Source organism: Corvus moneduloides, chromosome 3, assembly GCF_009650955.1.
Source record: "Corvus moneduloides isolate bCorMon1 chromosome 3, bCorMon1.pri, whole genome shotgun sequence".
NCBI classification, from domain to species: Eukaryota; Metazoa; Chordata; class Aves; order Passeriformes; family Corvidae; genus Corvus; species Corvus moneduloides.
In genome coordinates this window covers 37,820,876-37,836,475 of record NC_045478.1, presented here as the reverse complement: position 1 = coordinate 37,836,475, position 15,600 = coordinate 37,820,876, and the positions used below count along the sequence as shown (strand labels likewise).

At 40.6% G+C, this 15,600-nt stretch overlaps 1 protein-coding gene across 1 annotated transcript; it reads right to left on the bottom strand.

Moving 5' to 3' along the window:
- Window positions 1-6,055: 6,055 nt before the first annotated feature.
- On the bottom strand, window positions 6,056-13,274 carry LOC116441682 (hormonally up-regulated neu tumor-associated kinase homolog). Its single transcript, XM_032103872.1, has 4 exons — window positions 13,023-13,274; window positions 11,774-12,066; window positions 7,340-7,395; window positions 6,056-6,228 (listed from the first exon to the last, which is right to left on the bottom strand). Exons 1-4 carry the CDS (start codon window positions 13,272-13,274, stop codon window positions 6,086-6,088), a joined length of 744 nt encoding a protein of 247 aa, XP_031959763.1. The 3' UTR covers window positions 6,056-6,085.
- Between the last annotated feature and the right edge of the window lie 2,326 nt (window positions 13,275-15,600).

Genomic DNA, 15,600 nt, shown 5'->3' with positions numbered 1-15,600 from the left:
TCAAGACATTGTAAGAGCCTCAGCTAAAATTCAGTCTCTAGGGCTTTTCTCTGAGTCTGCTGTGGTCCCATGGGGTGACACTTTTCCCCCAAGGGCAGGGTGGGCAGCAGTCGCCAAACCATGCTGAGATGCCTGCTAGGGACCTTTGGATGCTGCTGTAGATACAGTACTGGAACTCAGTTCCTAATTTGCTTGGTTTACCCCAGTGAATGCAGCCTATGGCATCAGCAGTAATCTCAGCATTGTGCCCACTCAGCATTTGATCAGGCGTCTGAGAAGGGGCACTTCCGTGCCAGCTGACTACACAGGGGTTATGTTCCTCACCCAAAGAAGCCAATTGCATCAATAAAACTGTCTGTAATGAGGTCTGGAGATGGACTTCTGTGCTCACATGATGTGTTGTGCTTTGGCTCCCTGGAGCTGGAGCCAAACATTCCTGTCCGTCAATCACTCAGCTCCAACACTGCATAAAGTCCCTGTCTTTTTTTTTTTCTTCTTGGGAAAACTTTACTGAATTCTTCCATATCCCTTGGGGAAGTTTTAAAGTGAACAAAAAGGCAAGTGAGCATTAAACTGGGAACATACTGCTCCTTTCACTTGTAATCTCCTTCAGAAGAATTTAGATCTAAAATATGCAAATCTAGTTTATTACTGCTCTCTCACTGAATTCCCAGTGGGCAAGAGAACAATGGAGTTACCCACAATCTTCCACTAACTGTGTGGGCTTTGTAGAAAAGCAGAGATAATGCATTTATTAGTAGAAGCCATAACAATAACATAAATAAGAAAAATTAGAAATATAATAATTGCAGCTATGGAAGGATTCTGCAAAAATGAAACTGCTATCTGGCAACTGATCTCCAAAGAAAGAGAAATGGGAGACTAATGTACAAACACTCTTGACAACTATGGTAGATATCCTTATTCCGTTTACTAGGGGAGAGAAAGAAATTGAATCATCACATTATCTTAATACTCCAGACTAGATCCAGCTAGCTTAGTCTGGAACTGTCTGCTGCTTTCCAGTGCTTGGCTGCAGGCAGCCACTGAAGCTCATCCTGGTTCCTAGGATCATTCTTGCCTCACATCATAGCCATGCTTCTCAAAACCATGGGGAGATCTGAACTCTTGCTGGTAGATAGCTGGGCAAAACATGTCTCACTCTGCTCTGCTTTCTGACTTGGTCAGTGAAGACTTACCATAACAGCTGTGAGAAGGGGCCCGAGCCTGTGACAGTCAACAGAGAAGATGCTACTCCAGGTGGAGAGAAAATGGGGATTAAAGCCAGAGGTGTATAAGAATTGTTGTAAAGCAGCAGAATTTTTAACTCTGAGGAAGTAAACGTTGTACTGCTGACTGAGAGCGTATATACACCAACAGGAATTCTGGGGTTTAGAGCCATGGTTTGTAATTCAGGCTAGAATTTCTGAGAACTATCTTTCCCAGTTGTCCTAAAAGACTTCACTGACTGCACCTCATTAAAGATTGTCAGTAAAATTAACTGAAAAATGTTACATTTCAGTTCTTTGTCTCGAAAAATATGAATGGACTCTTCGCAAAAATAGCCCTCCCATGTCTTTAATAATCTCAGTGTTGTCGGCCCTGTCAGTAGCCAAAAGATAAGGTCTCCAGGAAAAAATATCTAAGGTTTAGATAACTTATTTGTGGGAAAAACAGGAAAGAATGCCTGGCTGTGACACACAGCATGGGACATACTAAACACGGCAGTGTTCTCATTTATTGCAGAGCTACTCCACTTACGTAAAAGCAATGTACTTTTTATTCCCCCTGTAAATGAAAACCAAGAATAATGGCCTTTTGAAGAGACAACGTTATTTTTCTTGTAGCCTGAGACAAAGAGATATTGCCATAGCCTCAAAAAAGTTATTTCTAAATGCAAACAGAGCAACTGGAAAAGGTACATCTTAATTTCCAAAAGGCTGAGTTATTGTTAAATTCACATTATTACATGGGTTAAAACTTTTTTGCATTGATATTCTTTATAAAGACTGAACTGCTTTACCAGTGGAAATATCTGATGGAACAGGGCTGATTTCTCCAATTAACATCTTTTGATGTAGTTGCTTGATATTGAAAGGTTCCACTGTGAAGGGTAATGTGCCCGTTAGCATAGCAAACATGCTCACACCTCTGTCAAAAGAAAAGACAAACATCAGAGCTCCATATGATGCTAATAAGTACTTATTTAAAAATCTCACAAAGCTATGAGTCAGTTTTCAGAGAGTTGCCTTCAGCATCACAAATGAGGTAACAGATCACCTCTAAGCAGAAATTCGTACTGAATACACATTTTATGCCTTTTTTTCTTTGCTTAAATGCCATTTTATCTAGAAAAGAATGGTGTGGGAAGTGTGTATAAAATAGAGTGTACAGTGAGTGACTGGAAAGCCTGTGGTGTTGAAAGTGGAGACCTGCTGTTTATTTTAAAAATAAGCTAATTGGAGTGACAGTGTAATGTACCCAGCCCATCAGAATAAAGCATTTTGCTTTGGAGGCTGAGTGACAACACAGAACTGGGACTGATGCAATAGATCTTGTTCCAAGTAGTAATTAAGTTCTTCTTGCTTTGCTCAAATTGCTAAATTAGGTGTGACTTATGCCCAGAAGGCATTCATTTGGTAACAGCTTGCTGTTGGCTAAAGACTTAAAACTTTAACTCTTGCGAAAGACTAACAGTCTGCTAGCAGCGACCAGCAAACTTTGTGAAGGTTTGCCATTCAGTCTGGAGAAGTACCAACATTTGGAAAACTTGCTTAGCTGTCCTGAGTTTGTGGACAGGGAGGTTTCCTTGAACACTCTCCATGGTACTTCCTTGCTCCAGCTGAACTGCACTGCCACAGCAGCACTGTTCTTCACCATAGAATGAATCATTGAATCATTGAATCATCGAATGGCCTGGGTTGGAAGGAATCTTAAAGATCATGCAGTTCCAATCACTCTGCTGAGGGCAGTGACACCTTTCTCTAGACCAGGTTGTTCAGAGTTCCCTCCGACTGTCCTTTACCATTTCTCTACTGAGCTCAGCAGAGATACTAATTTTAGGAATTCAGGCAACTCTAATTTAATTGGCGTGGTTGGTACACTAGTGCAAATGATATCTGTGAAGCAAATCTGTGATGTGCTCAACTATGATTTTTATTAATGTGTTCCAACAGTTGAAAAACCATGAGATGGAGCTGCACACAGTTATAGCTAGTAAACACTAACACACTTGGTAGTTAATTGTAGATGCAATCTGATGGCATGTTTAACTTGGAAATTTGTTAGCCATACAAATTGCTTCTCCTCTGTCCTATTGAACTACCTGGATTTGTTTGACTACAACAGCTGTTTCCTCAATTCAGCTGGTGCATGAAAGCCAATCACTTTGCAGTCCTTCAAAGAACCTTTAAAATCTTCTGCACAGAAGTCATGATAGGCAAACAGGCACTGCAGTTCACTGTTGCATCTCAGGAGTCTTGGCTGTATTGCAGTTGGATCTGGTTGGGTTTGTGAGTGTCCTTTTGGCTGACTGGCTCTCTGGTTCCTGTTGTAACGACTCCTTGTCGGTCCTGCTGCATAAAGTCAGTCTTTCTGCACTACACTGAAATCTTTTGATTCTAGGTCTAGTCAATCTGCAGTCGTTTACTTATTTTGTGACACCAGAAGTAACTTATCTTTTTAACTAATACTTTAGTCCATCAGAATTCCCTTTCCCATTATGATAATATGAACAATTCCAATATAAATTTTAAATATGCTTTATGCCTGAGGTGCAGAACCTGTGTTAAACAGCAAGTGCCATATATAAGTTTATATAGACCTTGACCTGTTATTTGCTGTTTATTAACATAGTGAGCTCAGTAAATGGTTCTAAGATTACTGCTTTGCCCTCATTCAGATACCTGAAATGTGAAATCAGTATTATCCTATTTAAGTGCTGACAGCATCCTCTAGACCTGATTAATCTGTGCTATGTTTACATAAATTCAGAGTAGCACTCTTGAAAATCAGACATACATTGAAGTAATTTGGTGGCATGTGTCCCTTCATCCTTAACTTTGTGTACCATTTATACCCTGTAAATTTAGAAGAAGCTGAGGTATAGGAGTCATCGTTAGATGAAACCCCAAATATATAGTATGTCTGCCAGAGCAGGTCTTGAGAGGAGTAATATACTTTATATAACTATGTGCATATAAATCCTTTTTATCTTTTGAGCATATAGGAAAACTAATTTTCTGCTTTAGGCACCTGAACCAGATGCCTGTATGTAGGTACCAGCAATCCTGTAGAGCAAACTAAAACATTTTATCCTTTGTGAACACACAGTTTAGTAAAGACTGCTGAGAACTCCTCAAGGAGACTCCTCATTCTCACAGATGGACAGGCAAGAGTGACATCCCAGTTCAGAGCAGCTGTGTACATCCAGGCCTTCCTTTCCTTTTTGCAGGTGTTCTGAACGAAGTGGTTTAGATCAAATGCAGCATTATGTGTTGAACACAATCATAGAATGGCTTCGGTTGGAAGTGACATTAAACACCATCTTGTTCCAACCCTCTGCCATTGGCAGGGACAACTTCCACTAGACCAGGTTGCCCAAGGCCCCATCCAGCTTGGCCTTGAACACTTCCACAGATGGGGCATCTACAACTCTTCTAGACAACCTGTTCTAGAAACATAACATTAACATCCTTTAAATGGGTATGCTTGTGGGGTGTGATGGGAGGTGGGGCTTCTAAACCAAAAAGTGCTATTACTCTTAGAAATCTTGTGAGCTATTTGAAATCCATGGGACTTTATCATTGGCTTCAATAGCTGGATCTTTATTCTAACACTTGTCAGTCAGGTCACTGCAAGGAATTATGGTTGTAACTGTAAATAAGTGGGAGGAGTCTGGATGAAGGTGCATTTGATGAGCCACTTTTTTTTTTTCATCTTAATGCTCTAGGCAAAGATTCAGTTCAGTCTGTATTTCTGTATTATTCATGCTCACTTGCCATACCCTGAATCATACCTGCTGGAAATTGGCTTATAAAATGTCTCCTAGGTGGAGACACAGACATCTGGTTACTATGAAAAAGCTGAGGAGAAGGTGATACACTTGCATGCATATATATATATATATATATATATATATATATAAACATACATGCATACAGAAAAACATGAACTGCCTTTGGACAAATGATGGACATGGAGAGCTGTTCTCCTGTCCAGATCCATGAAGATTAAAGAATACGAAGATCAACTTAATATATTATCGTTTTACCAGCTCCACTTAGAAAAATAATGTAAATACCCCCATAACCTGACTGCTAGAACTGCAAACTGGAAATGCATTTGAAAAGTCTGAGATACTTTATGTGAGAAACTGCTCTTCTCCTGGCAGCTTCTGCACTCTTGCTTGTTACAGGAGATGTATCCTGTAGATGTAATAAAAAAGGAAAATGGAGTCCGTGAAGGTTTGTGCCACCTATGATGGAAAATAACTCCACATTATTATCATAATTCAGTATAAAGGGCCTTGCTAAGGTATGGGTGGAGATCTCATAGCTCTGTTATAGCCACATCTTTGGCCTGTGTGTCCTTCAGACTCAGTTTTTCTGTATAGATTTCTTCTTTTGGCAAAATACGTCTTAGACAGAAAATGGCCATTTGTCAGTCCAAGGCTTTCACGGAGTCTGATTTTGACAGAAGGTACTCAGCTATCAGCTGAAACTGCCTGCCAGGACAGGAAGGCAGGGGGGTTCATTTGAGGGGATTGATATGTACAAGTTATTTCTCTGACTTCTCAGGACAGGTTCCTATATGCAGATACCCTACCTTCTGCTGCTTTCTCTTGGCACAGGGTTTCTTCAGAATAGCATGTGTATTGATTATGCCCTTTTTTTTCCTCCAGTGTCTTGAAATGGAGGCACATTTCTAAATACTCAATTTTTTTTTTCTGGCAACCCTTCCCTCATATATTTCTGCTTTTGCCTTTAATGCCCCAAAGCTGAATGCCACCAACCCATTTATATCAGAGTCTTATCTAAACCATTCAGTGCTGAGAGTGTTTCAATAAGTACATTTTTAGATCTACTTACATGGACCAGACATCCACCTTTGGACCATATTTCTTATGAGCAAGCAGTTCTGGGGCAGCATAAGCTGGACTTCCGCACTGGGTATGTAACAGCTCCTGGGAGAGACCCTCAAACCTTGCAGTATTGCTCAGTCCAAAATCTAATGGTCACAAAGGCAAAGAAGCTTTAGTCTCTTTTTAAACTACTTTAAATTTACCAGTTGTCCAAAAATAGGAGAAATAGTTGTAGCATCTATTGATGTCTCAGCTGTGGATGCCAATTTGGGTTTGAATTAACATGCCATGAATTAGCAGAGAACTTAGAGTAAAGTTACCCAGCCATGGACCTGGTTTAGTTGATTTTGGCTTAACTATTTTGTTTTGCCCTTGTTGAGTGCATGAGCTTAACAACACAGCTACATTAGCTTGGCTTAATGAGCTATGACATTGGGCTCAGCTCCGTGGGCTTTAGCCCATGGTAAATGTGGGGGGAAAAGTGCTAACTTAAGCCTTTTTCTCTGTGTATGTGCATGTGTGCAAGAGGGAGGAAAGAGAAAGGTGTGATTGTAAAGGACTGGCTGGCTATAAAACAGGGGTGAAGAGTTGGTACCTTTTTTTCTCAGAGGTGTTAAGCTTTTAAAAGTTTGGGAAACACTGGGTTAAACATGTGGCTTCTCTAAGATTTAGCATCCCTTGTGGGGATTTTTCTGTGAGGTTCCCATAGAATAAGATTAATGTTTCTCTGAGATGTGTTAACTGCTTGGTGCAAATTCTCTCATTTTTATAAATGTTTGCTTCACAGCCCTAGCAAGATTTCTATTAGTGACCAAAACAGTCTTTTCTTTTTAAACACATACCAAATGATAAGGTCTCTAGTGGAAGTAATGACTCCACACAAACTAATGTGTCTGTACCTGTGTTTCACCCCAGAAGATTTATTTCTTTGTCTACAAATCACTTCTGCTAGGAACAGCTTTCTACACGTAAAAGCTGTAATTGTTTCTTGCTTCTCCAGCAATACACAAGGGAAAACAATAGGCAAAATTGTTTTCCTTGTTCTCTTAAAGGTATGTTTCAGTTAAAGTTCAAACAAACAGGCTGTTAAGTTATAATTCATAACTTTTATTTATTCTAAAAGCTCAAATATGTTTATTGAATAATCACAAGCTCACTCATCAAGTATGGTGTTTGAATAGTAGCTGAACTGTCACTGGAAGCTGCACACACACAGAAAAAGCAGAAAACAAGTTTCTCAGATAGCGGTGCACCTACCAATGATTTTGATGTTGTTGTTCTCATCAAGAAGAAAATTTTCAATTTTTAGGTCCCTGAAATTAAGACAGAAAGCAAACTTTAGGATGCCTGATGTCCCAGCTAAACATTTGCAGATAGTTTTTGACAAAATTTAATTGAAATTATAACAGTAGTTCTGCAAAGCTCTGCCTACAATTGTAACAAGATCCTTATTCCTTCCTGAAGTTTTCAGTCAGGAAAATGGAAACTTTCAGTATTTCAGGGAATATTTTATGAATATACATTTTAAATAGACTATTAATTTTAGGAATCATCTGTTCTACGAATTTAACTTTTTTTAATGAATTGCATTTATTTCTTCTTTTGAGTAAAAAAGTTGTGCATATTGGACCAGAGTTCTTTTGGCTTTTTTGAAGTACTGAGCACTGCAGAATATTTCTTATTTCTCTGCGAGTAAATCGTGCCGGGGAGATGTGAAGAATGAGAGGGGAACAGGAAAGTGAGACTTGCCTTGCTTGTTTAAGAGGGGAGATGTACCAAAGCTGTGTTGGAGACAGATACTGTGAAAGTGGAGACATGTTCAGTGATGTTTGTGAAAACAGGGTCAACCAGTATCAGCTGGCCCCTGCAAGGAGGATGTAATCCAAGCTGCAAGAAAAATGTTGGCTCAGGTACTTGTGTGAACATTTACATATTTCCAAATTAAAAGCACAAGCCAGAATAATGCCCCACTGTGGGGAGTGCCAGAAGTGGCAATCAAAATCTTTTTCATCACAGAGGAGTCCTCAGACAGTGTAATTTCAGAGTTGGGAGCCAGTTGAAGAGCCTGCAATGCTTTGCTAAGTCCTGTCAAAGTCTGCTGCTGGGGGCTTCCCTCGGCTCTACAGGGGCCATGAGAGGGACAGAACAGGTTTCAGAAACAACTCCAGGAACATGAATTTTTCTCCCACCTGCTCTGAAGTTATAAAGCTCTTTTGTCAGCTCTTAGAGAGACCTTGGAGAGCACAGGAGGACAAAGTAGAAGGAGTGATGGGAACAAGGAACAAGGGCTGGATGGATTGGTGCTGCATGAACAGCACTGCATTGCTGCAGGGGATCGAGTCTGGAGGTGGTCATGATGGGTGGGTTGAGGTGAACATCCTTTTAACTCTGTGGCTCTGGATGGGACAGCATTACATTCAAAACCCTCTGCTGCCCCAGGCCGAGAATGGGAATGGTTTTGATGATATCTCTTTAATAAGTTTTATTCGAATAGCATGTTTCTTGGAGTGGAAAATTAGCCAGTGCCCAAAAGCTGGGAGGTAGATTTAAGGTAAGTTTGTTCATAGCCTGCCTGTGTCATAACTCTGCACTGAAATGCTGCAGTTTAAAACTATTTGTGTTTCAGGCTACTGCAAATCTGACATTTCTATCAGATTTAGCACCCCACAGTACACTCTGATGACTTTTACTCACTGCCATTAAATAATGTTATATTAGATTGCTACAACCACTGTTCTATAGGCTGAGCTGACTGCTCGCAGAGTTATTAAAAATGTAGACTTTCTTGCCTGAAATACCTGATAATGGTCACTATGAAAGTTTATGTAATGTCAGAAGTTATCTTACATCAAAGCTACATCATGTTCTTTTCTTTCCCAAAAGAAACTTTCCAAGGAATGTTGTAAATTTAAGTAACACTGTGATTTTTTTCCCCCTCATTCCCATGGGTACTTCAGAGAGAGAGAGCCTAGAGGGCAGCTTGTGATGCTTCTCCAGGACTTGGTTCAGTAGGGATTCAAAGGCATATATGACATTTTTATATGAGAGAAGGGAAAATATCCAGGAAAAACAGCCAGGAAAAATTAGGAACTGTACATACAAGCCAGTTACTGCCACCTCACAAGCGCCAGCTGTAGGGGTTGGTAGCTGACTGTGCGCATGCGCTATCCCAATCCAGTTGCAAGGCGATGGGATTTAGCTTGCACGTCTTTATTGGCGGTTTCTAAGCTCAGATGCATTACCTCACCACTTGGCCGTGTCCAGAGCAGGCATAGGGATAGTAAGCAGAACTCAGCTGATGAATGTTAGCTTGTGGAGCTGTTGAGCCAGATCTTGTGCCTGAGCCTCCTTATATCTGGCACAGCAAAATGCTGGGAGAACAAGTGAGTCAATACTCCATCTTCTGGGTCATTTTGGCAACTATGGCAAAAGATCAGCCATGATCTTGCATGGAGAAGAAAGGTTACTACCTTTACTGTGAAATGTAGACTCAAACTTAATTTAACCTGTAAGGATTTGTTGGATCAGTGCTGATTTTAGTGATGAATTGGAGAAGTAAAGCTTAAGAAACCAAATAGCTGTCTGAACATAGTGTCGAATTTCTGTTGAGATATATCAATTTGGACTAAAAACAGTTACAAATTTAGCCAGTTTTTCATCAAGTACGTTATTAAGGAGGTAGAAGATACTGTTTTTCTGAGATATATGCAGGGTTAAAAATCAGGAATGCCCATAAGACACTTTCGAGAAAAGTAAATTAAATTAGGACATTCCTAAGTGATGAGCTTAGGGATGAGACTTTACAATCACCAGACACCTCCATTCTTGGCATAGACCCAAGCATTGGCAACAATTATCCAGCTCATGAACGTATAATTGGTGACGTTCTACCAGGATCTTCCCCAGGGATCAGCAGCTGTTCCCAACAGGCAGCTTGGGAACCCTCCTTTCCTTGGGCTAAAGCAATGCAAGGAGTTGAGTTTTGCTTAGATGAGAAAACCAGACTGGATTTGTGAGGTAACTTTCCTACTTCTTTGCTCATCTTTCTGGAAACATTGATGCCTTCTTTTCAGAAGAGGATACACCCACAATTATCCTTGTTGGTTTAATCTCTGAAGTGAGTTGTAATAAATCACTGCAGCTGGAGCTGAGCAGGGAAGCCCGTCCAGATCCTTCTCAATCTTCTTCTGGTAAGAGGTCAAGGCTATAGGTCTGAATCTCAAAGCTAGCAGCAGGTCACGAGTTGAAGTACTGCTGACTGAACCTACCCCTGTGATTGGAATCCTGCCAGACCATGCAACTTCATAAACCCTACAACAAAGTGCTGGAGAGCCAGGAATGAATTTTCCCTTGGTTAGGGTAGTTTGATAGTAAATCAAGTCACCAGGGGAGCTCATGTCACTTTGTACCTGGCTACTCTCAGAGTGTGCAGCAAAATTCTTCTCTCTCACTAAGCTCTTCTGGCAAAGCATGAATGATGGAAGAAGAAAGAAGTCGGGCAAGAAGTCAGGCTACTCTCATGCTCACTGTGAAGAATTATTCCAAACAAAAAGATGGGAACAGGACTTGAGAAATTAATGGTGAATGTTGTCATGGGAAGAACATAAATGTTATGATTGTAAGCACTGAAGAAATGCTGTAAAATAGATTACTTAGGGAACCAGCAAGGCAGGGATGCCAGCCTGGACTAAATGGGTGAAGCCCCTTGGGTTTATTTTCTGGTGTTTTTTGGTTTTGTTGTTCGTTTAAAATCTGTAGGTCAGATACTAACTATTCCTTTCTTGTTCATTCCTTATTAATTGAAAAATCCAATATAATGAAGTGCTGGATTGCAAGCATTTCAAGTCACAAAGCACTTGTAAATGCTGAGGCATCACATTTACAGCTTATTTGTTTCATGGTTGCTGTAACAATGGAGTCAACTGGATTACTTGTTAGGTCCTGTGGGCTTTCTTGGTGAGTGCACTTACCACTTAAAATTAAGAATCTGATTGACTGTGAATCATTAAGTTAAACAGAAAAACGGTGGGAAAAACTGCTTCTTGCCTATTCTTCCACCTAACATAGAAGTCTTACACTGCTGCTCTTGGCATGTGTGCCAAGATCCCTGACAGAGGGGATGATCAGCTCTCCCTGCATGGGCTGCTGAGGTTCCTCTAGCAGTGACACCACGTATGATCTGCCCTTGTAATGCAAAAGCCAACATGGAGGGTCATCAACCTGTCACAGACCCAGATCTGTGGGTCCTGTCGTCTCGACAAGCCACGGGCTGTGATTCCTCAGTTTTCTGTTCTGAGTGATGTATGGTTATTTCAATATGTTGTGGTTAACCAAAGGACAATATTTATATATGTAGCCACACTAAAATACTTGAATGAGTTCATGACATTTGTCATGAACTAATTCTGAGAAAATTGTGGTAAAGTATTGGTTTGTTGTGCTCATCAGCTCTTGTCCCTGGGACAAGTATCTTTGCCACTTTACTGCGCAAGGAGTTCATAACAACTTATAATAGTAATAACCACTACTGAGAATAAAATGCTTCATTAATATGAGCTGAGAGTACATAGTCTTCTTTGAAATTCCTGTTTTTATTAGGGAAAAATAAAGACATTCTCTTGGTGAAGAAGAACACTCTATGTTCTTGAACACTTTCTTTTCTTACTGTTTGAAAGAGGAGAAACATCTTACCTGTGAACAATCCCCTGGCAATGCAGGTGCTCTACTGCAGACAGAATTTGCCTGGTGTATCTCCTTACATCCTCTTCCACCAGCCTCTTTCTGTCACAAATTCTGTCCAGGAGGTCCCCACCAAGGCACAGCTCCATCACCATGTAATAGGAGTTGTCAGTCTCCAAGGTCTCATATAGCTGAACAACATTGGGGTGCTTAATCATCTGGTGTATCCGAGGTCCACGCTTCATGTTTTTTAAAACATAGTAATCCTGCTTGGCTTTCCTCTTGTCAATGACTTTTATGGCTACCTAAATGGCAGGATATTTGCAAATTAGCAACAAGCTTTGCAACCAGGATTAGTTTTCAGAAGGATATGGAGTAAGCTCTCATGGGGGAGAGGCTTTTTTTGACATGGTGTTGATAATCAGTACCACAGAGGGAGAGGTTCCTGATGGAAGAATCTGCTTTTTATTTCTCTTGAAGGGCAAAACAAGACGGCTGAAGTCTGTCATATCTGTCCCTCTCACTGCATTAATAAAGAGGCACGTATGAAATATTCTGAAATGCAAAAATCCCTACATGCTTGACTGATAACTGCGTCTGAAACACACCGCAATTTTTTTCCAACATGCTCCCTTCTGACTTAGTCTAAAAGCCATTCCAGGTACTGGCTATTATGGGCTGAGATTGGACTCTTTGCAGTTTGGGGAGCTATTCAGACAGTGAAGCTACTGAAGCCACAAGAGAAGTAAAATTCAAAAAGTTACTTGAGAGCAACCCACCTTTCCACACTTGCATCTAGTGGTATATTATTTTATCCCAACTGAACTAGAGATAACAGATGCTATGTGTGTCCTGCCATATAAATATTTGCTGTTGGAGCAGCTAATTTTCACTAAGTGCTGTCCATAACTTTAAAGTTCAGATGCAAGGCACTAATTGCTCAATGAGGATTATTAGGCAAAGCAGATTGGAAATTGTCTTTATGCCAGCATCCTTCTCTCTTTCAGAAGGAGGATATCTCTGTTGTCTATATTTTATAATTGTGAAAATAGTTGCACTCAATACGTATTCACACATGTGATTGATTATACATGAGCAATAAACTAAATTTATGAGGTTAATTTATGAGGATAAGGTTCAGAGGATAATTCACTGAGTAGATTGTGGTTTTCAGATTAAATGGTCTGAAATTTTCTGCTGTAAATTAGTGTGAGGTTACTTGTGATTCCTAGTGTATGTTACCCTCTTCTTATGAGCTTACCTTCTCCCCCGTGGGGATGTGCAGTCCCTCCATCACCTTGGCAAAGGAGCCCTTGTTGATCATTTTGCCTACTAGGTAATTCCCGACTTGTTTGGAGTGAGGGAATGTCTTCCCAGTCTCTTGGGGTATCTTGTTAAATGAAGAAGGTATTTTTATACCCTTTAACTTTTTCTCCCATTCTGGTAATATCTCGTCCAAGTTGCCATTATCTGTCATTTTGTCATCCAAGCCTGCTTTCATTGCCCTGGGCATCCCTGGAGAGCTGGACATGTATTGCTACTTTCCAGACGTAGCTTCTGATTCACGGCAGATCCAGGCATTAGGTCTGAACATCTCGTGGTGCAAGTGACATCCTGCTGATCACAGAGCAACTAACCCTTTTCCCCTGAGACTCTGGGTTTGTCAACTGATCCCTAGTTTGGGCACACGGATCTGCTCAAGCACAACCAAGTGGTAGATTATTAACCTAACCTGATATGTGATGCCAGTTAATGCCCCAGACCTGCCAAGCCAGATGACAGATAATCCCAGCCTTAGCCTGGAATATAAGGCTCTCTTCCTCCTACAACAGTTTCCTAAACACATGTCCAGTGTAAGTTGCACCAAATTAAACTGAGTCACAGTTTTCCTGACTCACATATGGCTGGTGTGCAAGGACACAAGTTTACTCTAAAAACACTGTGGTAGCATGAATGCAAAGCTGAGTTATGTACCTGATGCTGTGCAAGCATTTATATATTTGCTGTGTAAAACATATAACTATTCATGCCCTTGTAGCACATTTAAGTACTGATCTGAGTCTAGATCTCACAGAGGTCTTTTGCATTTCTTGGGATGTAATTCTTGTCTCTGTCCGGTGGGGACTCTGCATGTCTATGTATATGTGTGTGTGAGCTTTTTCCTCTGTACAGCAATGACTGATTAAAAAACCAAAAAAAAAGAGGCTTTTTCTTTCCGACAGCTGTTGTCTATCTATATCTGTCTTCATCACCTGGGTTCTTTCCAAAGTCATGAAGAGAGAAAAGAGCTTTTCCAAAGAGTGCTTTCACATACCTGCAATTTGAGATGGGAGTTGCCATCTTTCTCCACTGACTACAATGTTTGGGACCCAAAGCCCTTCCCAGAACTTAGTACGATGACAAATCCTCTCTCCACCCTTCATCACTTGGAGTTGAAAAATAAGTGTCCTGCTTGCCTGATTTGACTTGTGAAGCTTACTAAGGGCAAAAATTTCCCAGGATGAGTGAAAATTAGAAGGAATTTAAAAAATAGTGTTTATATTCCCAAATGGATTTACTGTATGCTTTGCAGTTCAAACTTTCCTGGGTGAGTTCAGTGCATTGCCATCTATATGCAGCTTCTTGCAGGCACAGGGCAAACACTTGTCTTTTAGTGTTTAAGTAAAAGATAAAGTCCCACTAAGTTGAACAGGTTGTCACACTTCGAGATATATCTGCTGCCCAGCTGGAATGGGACTTAGGTTCCTTTTAGCTATTCATTACAGAAAGCCTGAAACAAATGAGACTTTTTTTTAAAGGGAAGAACAAGGAAATTGTCCCTGATTTGTGCTTGCTATTTGCTCTGTCTCTTTCCTGTCTTCCTAAACCACTGTTCCTACAAAGACCAGGACAATAAAAGTGAGTGGAACCACTGTATAGAACAGAAACCCCATGTTTCTGGCACATTTCAGAAGAAAGGAAAAAACTTCTTAAAAAATATAACAAACATTTAAAACATGATAGCTAGCTAACCTAACTATTGCTATTTTTGGGGAAAGTCCCAGCCCGACACCTTTAAAAATGTTGAAATCAAAAAGCTTCCAAATACCGTTCAAAGTTGGGGTTTTTTTGGCACAGTGGAGGATTTAAGAAAGGGTGGTAAGGCAGAAGGAGCATAAGAGAGTCCATCTCTGTGTTAGGGAGTCAATGGCTACTGGTCACAAGCCAAATGAAGCTGAAATGCTGGATGAGAAGGGAGCCACCCTCCAATGCTAGTTGTGTCTCTGCTCTGTGGTTTAGCTGTTATGTGATGTGCTGCATTGCAACGTGAAAAAAGTGTGAGGAGAGACCAAACAGAGCAGATCTCTGACAGAAGAAAGGTGCCAATAAGGAATAATCTCCAGCCAGGAGCAGGGGTTAGCACCATAGAAGGAATGGCAACCTTAGTGGCTTCAAAAATCAAACAGTCTTCCTCCCCAAACAAGCACTGTGGAGTAACCACCTTGCACTCATTTGGGGGTGTGGTGGGAGGGGAGACAGTTCTGCTTCCTTGAGAAATGCAACAAACCAAACCAAAACAACAAACCTGCAGATCTGAATAAGGTCTCCAGTTCTGCTATCAACAAGTGAAAAAAATTTTTTTGTATAAATTGGAGACTAGCTCCATGTTTAAGAAGAAAACTTTTACTTTATCACTCCATATTCTTACTACCTTCTAGGGAAATTGAAGAGTGTTTCTCATGATACCTGTGCTACTGATCCAAAAAACATGAGGCCATGTGGGTGCAAGAGGCCACTTTATGCTAATGCCAGGCTCGTTAAACAGCCTCATTGGGTTTAGCAGAAATTAAACAGCACAA

Bases quoted from the DNA above. Each gene is read 5' to 3' on its own strand.
- LOC116441682 (XM_032103872.1), bottom strand. From the start codon at position 13,274: ATGCCCAGGGCAATGAAAGCAGGCTTGGATGACAAAATGACAGATAAT. The intron at 12,067-13,022 runs GTAAGCTCATAA...CCTGCCATTTAG, and splicing joins ACATCCCCACGGGGGAGAAG to GTAGCCATAAAAGTCATTGA. The intron at 7,396-11,773 runs GTAAGATGTTTC...TCTTAATTTCAG, and splicing joins TGCCAGGGGATTGTTCACAG to GGACCTAAAAATTGAAAATT.